Source organism: Haliotis cracherodii, unplaced genomic scaffold (genome assembly GCF_022045235.1).
Source record: "Haliotis cracherodii isolate W230 unplaced genomic scaffold, xgHalCrac1.p SCAF_2, whole genome shotgun sequence".
Lineage (NCBI taxonomy): Eukaryota > Metazoa > Mollusca > Gastropoda > Lepetellida > Haliotidae > Haliotis > Haliotis cracherodii.
In genome coordinates, this window is record NW_027266275.1 from 28,340,793 (window position 1) to 28,353,012 (window position 12,220).

General features: G+C 38.3%; 1 protein-coding gene across 2 annotated transcripts in view; it reads left to right on the forward strand.

The window, feature by feature from the left end:
* LOC139467935 (uncharacterized) overlaps positions 1–12,220 on the forward strand; it is a 133,877-nt gene that overhangs the window by 77,976 nt on the left and 43,681 nt on the right. For both annotated transcript variants that reach the window (XM_071249527.1, XM_071249528.1), the window contains exons 88-112: positions 401–586; positions 843–989; positions 1,096–1,284; positions 1,690–1,824; positions 2,157–2,342; positions 2,781–2,912; positions 3,077–3,253; positions 3,446–3,574; positions 3,699–3,881; positions 4,866–4,988; positions 5,479–5,667; positions 6,227–6,373; positions 6,496–6,678; positions 6,859–6,981; positions 7,094–7,282; positions 7,515–7,634; positions 7,746–7,934; positions 8,062–8,184; positions 8,598–8,783; positions 8,960–9,082; positions 9,199–9,381; positions 9,528–9,665; positions 10,134–10,322; positions 11,312–11,458; positions 11,834–12,016. In XM_071249527.1, coding sequence (XP_071105628.1) covers positions 401–586; positions 843–989; positions 1,096–1,284; positions 1,690–1,824; positions 2,157–2,342; positions 2,781–2,912; positions 3,077–3,253; positions 3,446–3,574; positions 3,699–3,881; positions 4,866–4,988; positions 5,479–5,667; positions 6,227–6,373; positions 6,496–6,678; positions 6,859–6,981; positions 7,094–7,282; positions 7,515–7,634; positions 7,746–7,934; positions 8,062–8,184; positions 8,598–8,783; positions 8,960–9,082; positions 9,199–9,381; positions 9,528–9,665; positions 10,134–10,322; positions 11,312–11,458; positions 11,834–12,016 — 3,999 coding nt within the window. The remainder of the gene's footprint in view (positions 1–400; positions 587–842; positions 990–1,095; positions 1,285–1,689; positions 1,825–2,156; positions 2,343–2,780; positions 2,913–3,076; positions 3,254–3,445; positions 3,575–3,698; positions 3,882–4,865; positions 4,989–5,478; positions 5,668–6,226; positions 6,374–6,495; positions 6,679–6,858; positions 6,982–7,093; positions 7,283–7,514; positions 7,635–7,745; positions 7,935–8,061; positions 8,185–8,597; positions 8,784–8,959; positions 9,083–9,198; positions 9,382–9,527; positions 9,666–10,133; positions 10,323–11,311; positions 11,459–11,833; positions 12,017–12,220) is intronic.

Consider the following 12,220-nt stretch of genomic DNA (forward strand, 5'->3'; position numbering starts at 1 on the left):
TCAATCAAGTCAGCGAGTCTGATCACCGAATTCTGTTAGTCACCTCCTATGACCCAGATCTTGACAGATCCAGAGATTCATTCTAACTTCTAAACTCTGCAAAGCACATGAATAGGTCTGTTTAGAGAACATCAATTACCCAAGTCTCTTAAGAGTTCTACTGTAGGTTAGCAAAAAGGTTGTTAGCGCAAAAATCAGGGTAAAAAATGATATCATAATTTCCTGACTTAACAAGGTCTATGATAGTCCTAGTGCTATAATTACTATATGCAGCATAGTAAAATAGTTTCTAATACACATGAAAAGTCATTTTCAGACTAAGTATGAATATAGACAAAACATAAGGGTGACAATAGTCTGTGAAATTATTATATGTAAGGTTCCTCTGTGTTTTATGCAGCTACGTATAGTGGTATCTGATGGCGGAGAGCCTGCTTTGACTGACACTGCTGTGATGCGTGTGTTTGTGAATCGGAATCTGGCCAGCCCTACGTTCAGTCAAGTCGTGTACCCAGTCCGAATCCTGGAAAACCAGCTTGTAGGATTGGAGCTGACCCCAGTCACATGCACAGATGCTGATAACTTTGTAAGAGCATACTATGTTTAAAACATGTTATTATTTGATTTTTAACACTTGAAAAAAAGGAATAACTGCACACAGTTGACATGTTAAAGAAGAAGCTAGTTAATGAGGGATTGAATTGGTATTATCATTAGGTGCTTTTCACTGTACTTTTTATTGGTATAATCATGAAATATCGCTACTTTATGTAATTTGGACTGATTATACCACAAACTGTGTTTATGCTTTGATTTTGATGAGTTTATCTTTTACAATGTAGGCACCATACAACCAAGTGCGGTATGCACTGACGGGCAATAGCACTGTTCTTCAATTCTTCCAAGTAAACACAGTCAATAACATTGGTACTGTGTCATTGAAGAGAGCCATCTCTGATTACCCAGACAACACCGTCACACAACTTCAGGTATGTGATTAATCTCTATATCTTCTTCTGTAAACGGGAGCAGATCAGCAGCAAATAGGACATCATCAAAGAATTGATAATAACTCTTACCCTGTCATATTTTCAGTTCCAAGTGACGTGTGAAGATCTTGGAAATCCAAGCAAACCAGGCACCAACTCTGCAACCATCGTTGTGAATATTGTGAGGAATACCGCACCATTCTTTGATGCTATCCCATACTCTACACTCATCCCTGCTACACAAGGAGCAGGCACGTCTGTGTTCCAGGTGTCTGCCAGAGATAATGATGCGGATGTAAGTTGTCCTGAGGCCATGCTGGAATGTCTGAGGAATAAGGCTAAAAGGATTCTTTTTGTTTTTCAGTCATTGCCATTACCCTTGTTTAACATTTTATTTCTGCTTCAAGCAAAAAAAACAATTGGTATATTTGACACATTTGATAATATGAATTTTCACTCTGATTCTGAAATAAAGTTGAACTGCCTGTCTTTTCCATTTTTGCAAAGGTCAGGTTTAAGAACCATCTGTTACCTTATATGCATTTGTTGTAACTTTAGACAGATTGTTTTTCAATTTTAGCTTCTTTTGTACCTTTTTCTTGTTATGATGTATCAAGAACACACTATATATGATGTTGAATATAATATCTAGCTTTTTGTTGACAACATAATCTGATATTTGCTTTATCATTTTCTTCAGGCCCCATTCAATCAAATATCCCTGTCTCTTTTGGGTGACTCCAATACACCATCCTACTTCGATCTCAGTCCATCAGGCGTTATCTCTGTGAGAAGTGGTGTCAACCTCACTACCGACACCAGGACTAGCTACATTGTAAGTACAGGATGTATGAAACTAGACATAATTGTGTATATGATGTATATATATATGCAGCAAGAGGTTGGGATGTAAATCTAAGTTATGAGTATTCATTAAGAGTGAGTGAGTGAGTGAGTATGGTTTTACGCCGCTTTTAGCAATATTCCAGCAATATCATGGCGGGGGACACCGGAAATGGGCTTCACACATTGTACCCATGTCGGGAATCAAACCCGGGTCTTCGGCGTGACGAGCGAACGCTTTAACCAGTAGGCTACCCGACCGCCCCGTATTCATTAAGAAACTTTACATGAACTGATTTGTTTCTAATTGATGTTTTTTAAAAGGCTCGTATCCAAGTGCGTGATGGAGGCTCCCCATCTTTGACCTCAACAGCCTTGGTTGCTATCTCAGTCACAAGGAACTTCTTTGCCCCAGTCTTCACAAATTCTCGGGTGCAACAGACCATACCAGAAACAACTCCTGTAGGCACCACAGTCACCAGTCTAACAGCCTCGGATAGAGATACTGTGGTTTGTACCGTTTCCAGTCTTCTTGAACTCCTCTTTATCGTCCATTGTACAGTGATGTTTCAAGAGACAAATGGCAGTAGAACAGTTCATGATTTTATCAACCTTTAATGGGATGTTCTTCTGTATACTTACAAAATTAAAACGAGAAGAAGATTATTTGAATGGCTATCAGTGAACGCTGTCCCCGAAAATCTAATCTGAAACGCTGACGTAATACTATTTATCTCTATCTCATTTTAATTGGGTAGTTGGTTACTAGATAATGAATTGTTTTATGAATTACCATGTACTTAGTCAATCAATCATCGTATTGTTGAGTTTGTATCAATAAACTAAACTTAACAAAGAACTATTGTTTTTAGATTTAAAGAGAAGATTTTGTCTGAATCATTGGTGCCATGTAATGTTCCTGTGTCACAATACTTTATCTGTTTACAGGCTCCCAACGGTAACTTTCAGTACAGGCTTGTTGGTGGCACTGGCGTAGGTTTCTTCTATGTGGATCCTAACAACGGACAGGTTGTCCTTCTAAAGTCAGTTCAAGGACTTTCCACTCAAAGATTCTTCACGGTGAGAATGTATTAACTGTCATAATGACATCTTCTTCAGTAACTTCTACCTTTCCTATTCCATATGTCTTGTTGTCTGAGTGACTTATTGTTGAAGCCTATTCTGAAGATTCTTCATGTCAAGTAACCTGTACCATCCTTGATTTGCGCGTGTTCTGATTACAGTTGAACGTAGAAGCACGGGATGAAGGAACACCATCTCTCTTTGCCACAGCCACCGTAGAAGTTACTGTCACTTTTGACAGTGACCAGCTGGTCTTTGCTTCTGGAGAATACAATGTAACTATCAATGAGAACACACAAGTCAACACTGTCATCACACAAGTACTGGCTCAACCACAGGTTGGTCTATATTCTTGGAGACAAACTAATTTGCTGACTTCATTGCATCTGATATGCAATCCATATTGTAAACCCAATTATGACCATCTTGCAGATATTTGTTTCCAATATTGAAGTGATGCTTTTATTAGAGTTGAAAATAACATAGTAAGAACTCCTACTCTCCACTAACATGACTGTCTTCATTTACAGGCTGGGGTAACATACACAGTGATTGGCCTGAGTTCAGGACCAGACTTCTTCGCTGTGGACGCTTCTACTGGAGAGGTCCGTGTAAAGACCACGCTGACTTCAGACACTGCTGAACTCACTGGCTACCGGGTGAGGTCCTTGATGATACTTTGAATATGAAATGAGAACTGTTCTGTGTGCTTGTACATCTGTAACAGTTTAACTTGAAGTAGCCCTTGTTTGAATCCTTTTGAATATTTCTATTTCTTTGTAGTTGAGAGTAAGAGCAACTAGGACTGGAGTGACATCACAAACAGCCTTCACATCCGTCAACATCATTGTCAACAGAAATATTAATACACCAGTGTTTGACAGAGCACAATACCTCATCACAATACCTGACACCACTGGGCTTGGCAGTGTCCTTGAAACCGTGAGAGCTGTTGATGCTGATGGGGTATGTGTCTACATAATCTGTTATAATATAGTTGCAGAGAGCATGCAACTAATCTGCTAATGCTAATAGTTGTTTGACTATACATGGTCATTACATGGTTGAAGGATGGTATTACTATGTGAATCCCCATCAAATCTTGAAATTCATGGGAGGAAATACAGAATATAGAAAAGATTATCATGATTTCATAAAATTAAATTATTTATCAAGTTTTGTCACCATAATGCTATCATTATATATATTAAACGACAAATATGTGACCTACCAGCGAAAAGGGACCTTATGGGTGGTAGGATACAATTGTACTGTGATGTTATAAGACGTTTGGCATCAACTTACTTCAGTGAAGATCGCCATGAGTGCGGACTGTTAAAAAATATCTTTCTTTTCTCTCGTTATAATGTAATTAAAACATTTCAAAATCTTTCAGCATACATATTTACTTTTAATTCATCCGACATTATGTCTAAAAACTGCAATTATTATTGGAAAAAAATAAATTGGTCCACATGTATGATGCCATGTATCTCTGTAATAAATGTGAGTTGAAGCTTGCAGTGTCAGAAACTGACACTAGTCCTATAGTCCTTGTAGTTAAGGTATCATAAGGACTAGTAGAAATTTGCCATTTTTAAGAGTTTTGCTATTTGTTATCATTATAAAGACTACTGGACTCAAACTGTTAGTTTCTATCGCTGAGCTTGTGAATTGTATTTTTGTGTTCTGAAGATACTGTAGTTTTAAAATGTAATAAAAGTCAAAATGTGATTTTTCACCAATACGGTGCCTGATCTCATGGTTGGTCACATATGTATATCCTGTCTTTTCAAATGGTGATACTATAGAAATAAGGAGTAAACTAATAGACTTGGTAATATATACCCAGTGATATATATGTAAGTGTTATGTAGTTCTCTTATATGTGGCATGAAATCAGGATATTTTACATTTCTGTGATAACTGAATGTGAGATTGCCCTTTCAGGATGTGGTGGAATACTCCCTGATAACTGGACAGCCAGCATCAGATTTCTTCCTGGTTGGGCCTCGTGATGGAAGCATCACCCTCAAGCAGACACTGATAGGCACTACACAAAATGTCTATCAGGTGGGCACCTTCTTCTGTTTTACAGTTGACCAACAATTGTTGACCAATATCATGATTTGATATAAGTAGAACTGAAATGGTAGTAGTATTTAATCCTCTGTAGAGATATGAATTGCTTTTGAGTAGAGCTGTAGTACGTATCGTTGGAACTGATTAAGAATTTTTAAATGCCTGCATTAAGTTTTGAGAAAGTTTAAAAGTACACTGATTAAGAAATCTGATTCATAGAAACTCTTTATTTTTAACTTTTCACCATTGTAGTTGTTTACATTGGAGCTGATGATCAGTTTGTGATGATGTGACTGTATGCTGTTGTAGTTTAATTACCATTCAGAGCTGATGATCAGTTTGTGATGATGTGACTGTATGCTGTTGTAGTTTACCATTCAGAGCTGATGATCAGTTTGTGATGATGTGACTGTATGCTGTTGTAGTTTACCATTCAGAGCTGATGATCAGTTTGTGATGATGTGACTGTATGCTGTTGTAGTTTACCATTCAAGCTGATGATCAGAAGGTTCCACGTGAGAAAAATTCAACAGTTCAGGTGACAGTGAACATCACTCGTGATGGAGGTGCTCCACTTTTCATCAGAACCCCCTATTTGGTGAACATCCGAGAAGATGTTGCAGAAAGTACTAGCATCTTTACCGTCACTGCTACTGATAATGACCTTAGGGTATGTATTTGTCATGGCTAATTTTCAACAGTGCCCTATACTTAAAAAGCTCCAGTATTGCAATCAGGGGTAAGAGTGCTCCTCACTCCAATATGGTTATTGATAAATTGGGGTGACTAGGGTCCCTGTCATTAGTCAGCACCCTACCCATGCTCAGGAGTTTCACCAAAGTAGTAAATGTCAAGTCAGGCTTTCCTGCCACATGAAGCTGAAACTCTGTGTTAGTTTTTCTTCATTGTGATCTGTTCATGATGTCAATCACTGGATTGCGGGTCCAGACTCGATTATTTACAGGCCGTCGTCATATAACTGGAATATTGCTTAGCGCAGCATTAAACAACAAACAAACAAATAAACAAACAGTTGCTGGTTTGTTTGTCCGAGGCCTGTTTATATTCTGTAGGTTAGTTTTGTTAATCTGCTGCTTATAAGTGAATTAGTTAAGCCAGTTTTACTCATACACCAGTACAACAGGAATTATGTTACATAATGTGCTTTTGTGCTATCATGTTTTAACCACAAGACTACTCATTTAAAATATAACTTTTGTTTTTCTTAGGGTCAGATTGAGTTTGTGACCATTGGACAAGGCGTAGCTGAAGCATTCTTTACATTGAACACCCAGACTGCACAAAATCCTCGTGAGTCCTTTGTGATTGTACGGGATACCACGGCCCTGAGGAATGATGTCACACAACAGTATACAGTGAGTTTCCCTGCGTATTCTTGTCAAGTCCTCTTTAGTAGTTGCCTTGCTTCCTCATTGGTTGTTTATCTTTCCTTATAATGGAACTTGCTCTGTAAAATCAAAGTTTATCAAAACTTCAGCTCAGAGTCCAGGCCTATGACACTGCCTACCCCAACAACCCAGCTACAACTGATGTCACCATCAATATCGAGCGGAACCTGGCCAGCCCACAGTTTTCTAACCAAAGATATCAAGTGACCATTTATGCCACTCAGGCACTGGGTGTACCCATAATACAAGTGAATGCTTCAGATGCCGATGGGGTATGTACCTAGACAATTACAACAATCTACACACTTAAACATTATGTGTATTACAGTTTCAAAATTAAAGGAATATTTATCCTAAAAGTTGTATATTTGTATATGCATGCACCTACCTGGGTGATTTCATTTGTTTGACTACTGGCACTGATGTAATTTGTATGGTATGACTTATTTCAGGATAATCTGATGTTCAGCATAACAGGGAACATTCAGTCCCAGGCATTCTACAATATCAACCCAATTACAGGGGAAATCTATGTGGAGAGGTCACTGTTGGAAGGGAATCAGCTCAATGATCAGGTAAATCCTTGACTTTGATAATACCATTGATGTCATGTCTTAGACTGTTGCCATATGTTTTCCAATACATTTTTAAGGACCTGTGTCATACAGCTCTGCATACTATTTACAGATCAGCCTGCAAGTGCGAGACCAGAGGACTCCTGAAAAATATGGTACAGCCGAGGTTGATGTCATTATCAAAAGAGACAGATTTACTCCAGAGTTCCAGAATCAGCCTTACATTAGAACCAACTTCCCATATCGATCAAATGTTGGTGATAATGTTCTGACTGTTACTGCCACAGATAGAGATCTAGAGGTAGGAATTAATCTACAAATTCAGAAGTAAGGACAAAATATTCAAGAGTTATGTAGTAGTAAACAAAGTATGTCTCTCAAGCAAGTTATGGCCCAGTGTTTGTCTTCTGAGTCATGGTGATTGTTACACTTGGGAAATGTTAGTGCTGTTTCTAAATTAGCTTTGAAGTCCTTGTTGTTGTATCAGCTTTATCAGCGGTCCTAATGAGCGTGATATTTATTCATTTTTCCAGGGTACAATTGTCTACGAATTGACAGGTATCTATCCTGCTCCATCATTCTTCAGAGTAAACAATGTGACTGGCTTGGTTGACCTCAGCCAGCAGCTGACCACCATCAGTGGAAACTACAGGGTAAGGACAAGACTTGCATTCTTCACAATGTTTTGGACCATTTACTTTTAATTTTGCATTTCTTGTGATAAAAAGCAGCAACAAATATGTTTTGTTCTCCTTTCTTTTCAGTTACGTGTCACTGCATATGACAGCTTCTACCCTAACAATGCAGCCACATCAACAGTGACAATCAGTGTTGATACCAACCCAAACACCCCTATTTGTAACCCTCCTGTTATCAACCAAGCTTTGGACACTGGCTCATTAACACCAGTTGGATTTGTTATTGGGACTGTCAATGCAACAGATGCTGATGGGGTAAGTTGTTATTACTGTCTCACATGTCTCCGGCCAGTGTTGACTAGCCTCTTTGAATGTTATTAAAACTCCCCCCAAATTAGATTATGTGTCTGTGCATATGTTTAATGGTGAATTTTTGTTTCAGGATCGAATCTCCTATTCCATTGTGAATGGAGACCCTGAGGATTATAGATTCTTCTATGTAGACCAGACAAGTGGCATCCTACGTCTCCGTGAACCAATTGACAATACCTTCACTGGCTTTAACGTAAGTCTGTTTCCTTCATTCTGCCTTCAAATACGTCATTCAATATCTTAACCAACTCTTTTCTTTCTTCAAATGGCCCAGCAAGAGGATTTATGTGGAAGAAATATCACCTAGTATTCTGGTCTCTGTTGCCCAAAACACTCTTAGCAATATGTCTGTCATAGGTCAGTGTTAAGGTATGGGAGTTATGATCATCTTAGCTCTAGGATAACTTTGTGGAAATTGACCCTGTTTCATATAGAGTAATTTCTTGTGACAGCTCTTGTAATCACTTCTTCACTGTAAATGAGATACATATATAAAACAGCAGCTATGCTACATGCGTGTTGTAAGGTGTGGGCCTACAACTATGATTACTGTCATGCATATCACATCCTCAAGGTTTCTAAGTTCTATGTATCTTCTTGCAACAGTTCCAGATTCAAGCCACAGATAATGGTATTCCGACTGCCAAAGTGTGTACGTCGTTTGTATCTATCACAGTTCAGAGGGATGATGCACCCTATTTTGTCAACGAGCCATACAGTAACAGCATTGATGAGACAATCACTGTTGGTACTTCGGTATTCCGAGTAGAAGCCCAAGACAATGATATCAAGGTATTTACCATTTGTTGTTGTGAGGGGACTTAGATCTTGTAGATTCATAATCTACATTTCATTGAAAGATGGTGCCTTGTGCCTTCTGATCAGCATGTTGAATAATGAACTATGTACTGCATTTGAAAATACTGAAAGGAAGGCTGAAAGTTGTATTGCATTGGGTTTTGTTTCAGGGTCGCATTGTATATGGCTTGATTGGTGATCTGCGGTCTCCCTACTTCTTTACTATCAATGACACAAGTGGCTTCATCACTCTGAGGAACAGCATACGAATGGACTCCTTCATGTCATACAAGGTAAGGAACAAGTTCATCAATGCACATTCATCAGTGTATCCTAAAATTATGCACAAGATAAACAAAGTCTTAAGCGAGAACATGTATTATTTAATTTATTTCACTGCTGATTTCAGGCTAGAGTAACAGCATATGACTCAGGATCAACGACACGTACTGCCACAGCAACTGTTGACTTTACAGTGAATCGCAATGCTGGGCAACCAGGATTTGGTTTACCAAGCTATGATACAACCATAGAGGAGCTGACAGCAGTGGGAACAAACATCATCAATGTCACAGCCACTGATTCAGATCAAGTTAGTCCATATGATAACTCTTCTATATTAAATGCATAAGTATCCTCTATCATTTTCCACACAATAAGATGATTGATATTGGTAAGTCCAATATTGTAAGCTTGTCGTGAATGATGTATTTCTTATGCTATATGTGTTCTCTGCAGGACGTCCTCCGCTACACTCTAGAGGGCAACCCAGTATCAGTAAATGGACTACAGTATTTTGGCATCAACTCCAATACAGGCAGGATTAGTGTCATCCGACCACTGACTGCTGATGTGGCCAAAACTTCTCAATATGTGGTCAGTAATTTTTGTTCAGGACTTGTGTTCAGTGAAATGGGACGCCTAAGGGTTTTTTCACAGTTGTCAGATAAAATCTTACAAAATATTAGGCACTTAAATCTGTTATAGACCAGTTAATTCCTGCTCCTTGTGTAACAAGCAGGTATCACCCAATCAAACATTGTCAGGCATTTTTAGTATCCTGTTTGTAAGTACATTTGTACATATATTTATGCATTTTGGTCACTAAATAAGACTCTCCGGATCCAGAAATAAGGAACTTTTAATAAAGTAAATTTTAACCTTTAGCTTGTACATGTTCAGGAATGTGGGATATCAAGATGTCTGAAGTCAGTGCTCTGTGCTCTGTTTGTTGTGTTCGTATAGAGCCAATGCATGTCACATTCCAGTGTTAGTCAATGTAGAGATGTAAAACATGAGCAGAATGTAAGTCAGTGTATGTCTACAGATACATTTTTCTTGCAGATGACTGTGCGTGTATCAGACCAGAGGCAACCTGTTGAGAAATCAAGCTCTGCACAAGTCACAGTTAATGTTCTACGCAACCAGAACAAACCATATTTCAGAAACAACCCATACTCTCGCCAGATCTCGGAGTTAACCACAGTGTCCACTTCAATCATCACAGTCACTGCTGTTGATGATGACCTCAAGGTTAGTAGTAGAAACAAGACTGAATGGTATGTACATGTTATTGAGGGAATATTAGTATTACATGTATTGGTGGGGGTGGTGCGTATTACATGTAACATATTTCAAGGAGCTGATAACATGTATATGTGATGTACTTCCCCACTATAATATGCAATGTATTTCAAGGGGTGCATTGTATGAAATGTATTTTAAGGGGAGTATTAATGTTATTTATTTCAGGGGGAGTACTGTATGGAATGTATTTCAGGGGTTGTATAGTATGGAATGTATTTCAGGGGGTGTATAGTATGGAATGTATTTCAGGGGGTGTATAGTATGGAATGTATTTCAGGGGGTGTATAGTATGGAATGTATTTCAGGGGGTGTATAGTATGGAATGTATTTCAGGGGTTGTATAGTATGGAATGTATTTCTAGGGGTTAATAGTATGGAATGTATTTCAGGGGGTGTACTGTATGGAATGTATTTCAGGGGATGTATAGTATGGAATGTATTTCAGGGGTTGTATAGTATGGAATGTATTTCTAGGGGTTAATAGTATGGAATGTATTTCAGGGGGTGTACTGTATGGAATGTATTTCAGGGGTTGTATAGTATGGAATGTATTTCAGGGGTTGTATAGTATGGAATGTATTTCAGGGGGTGTATAGTATGGAATGTATTTCAGGGGGTGTATAGTATGGAATGTATTTCAGGGGTGTACTGTGTGGAATGTATTTCAGGGGATGTATAGTATGGAATGTATTTCAGGGGTTGTATAGTATGTAATGTATTTCAGAGCGGGTATTGTATGCTAAGTGGTTGAGGGTGCATATTATATGTAATGTATATGTAAAGTATTTGAAGGGCAGTGTTATATATAATGTATTGCATGGGGTATATACGTAATGTATTTCAGGGGGAGTTTATTCTAAAAAGTTGATAATATACGTTCACAGAATTGTTGGGTTTATACTACTCTTTTATAAAATGTTTGTAATGTATTTCAGGGAGAGCTAATTTTGGACGTAGTTGGAGAAGGATCTGCGCCATCTTACTTTAGCCTCACACCAGCCACACGAATTGCTACAACCCGAAATGCTCAGATTGATCTCAGTAACAGCATACGCTCTGACAGAGGGCAGTTTCAGTATGTGGTAAGTAGAGATCTGAACCTCTTCACACATAATAATGTGCAGGGAAAAAACTGCCTATGTTGGACAACCTTCATGTAAGGGCTGACAGTTTTGCTGATGCAAAAGTATTGGGACAGCTAAACTCACTATTTGCATTACTACTGGAAAAGTGGAAAAGTAAATAATTTACGGTATTTTTAATATTTATTTTACATTTATCGGTACTATTAATACGGCTTGCAGTATTGATAATAACATTTAAACTTGCCATCTATGTTTTGTCACATAGCCATGGATAATTGTGTACATCAGTGATTCACTGAATCCTTTTTCACCTACATGATTTATACAATACTATCAGTATGGTATGTTCATTATGTTATGTTTGCCTTCCAGCTGGTTGTGAGAGCCTATGACTCCTTGTATCCACAAGATTTCGTTGAAGAGCGTGTAGTTATTGATGTCACACGCAATGAATTTGCACCAGAATACATCAACACACCTTATCGCGTAACAATTGATGAGGATACACCAGTTGGCAGAGCAGTTATTGATGTGAATGCTACAGATCGTAATGGGGTATGTATGCAATTGGTCATCACAGAGATTATAAAATGTTGCTTGTGCAGTAGCTCAGGTTATGGTTGCATTAATGGCTCCAAAATTGTGTGATGTCAAGTAAATATTATACTGTAATGCTTTTAACTGAGACAATGTCGCCATGTGATGAGGGTAATCTGTTACAAGAGTGATTGTGGAACGGGGCCCTCATCAAACTTTGTT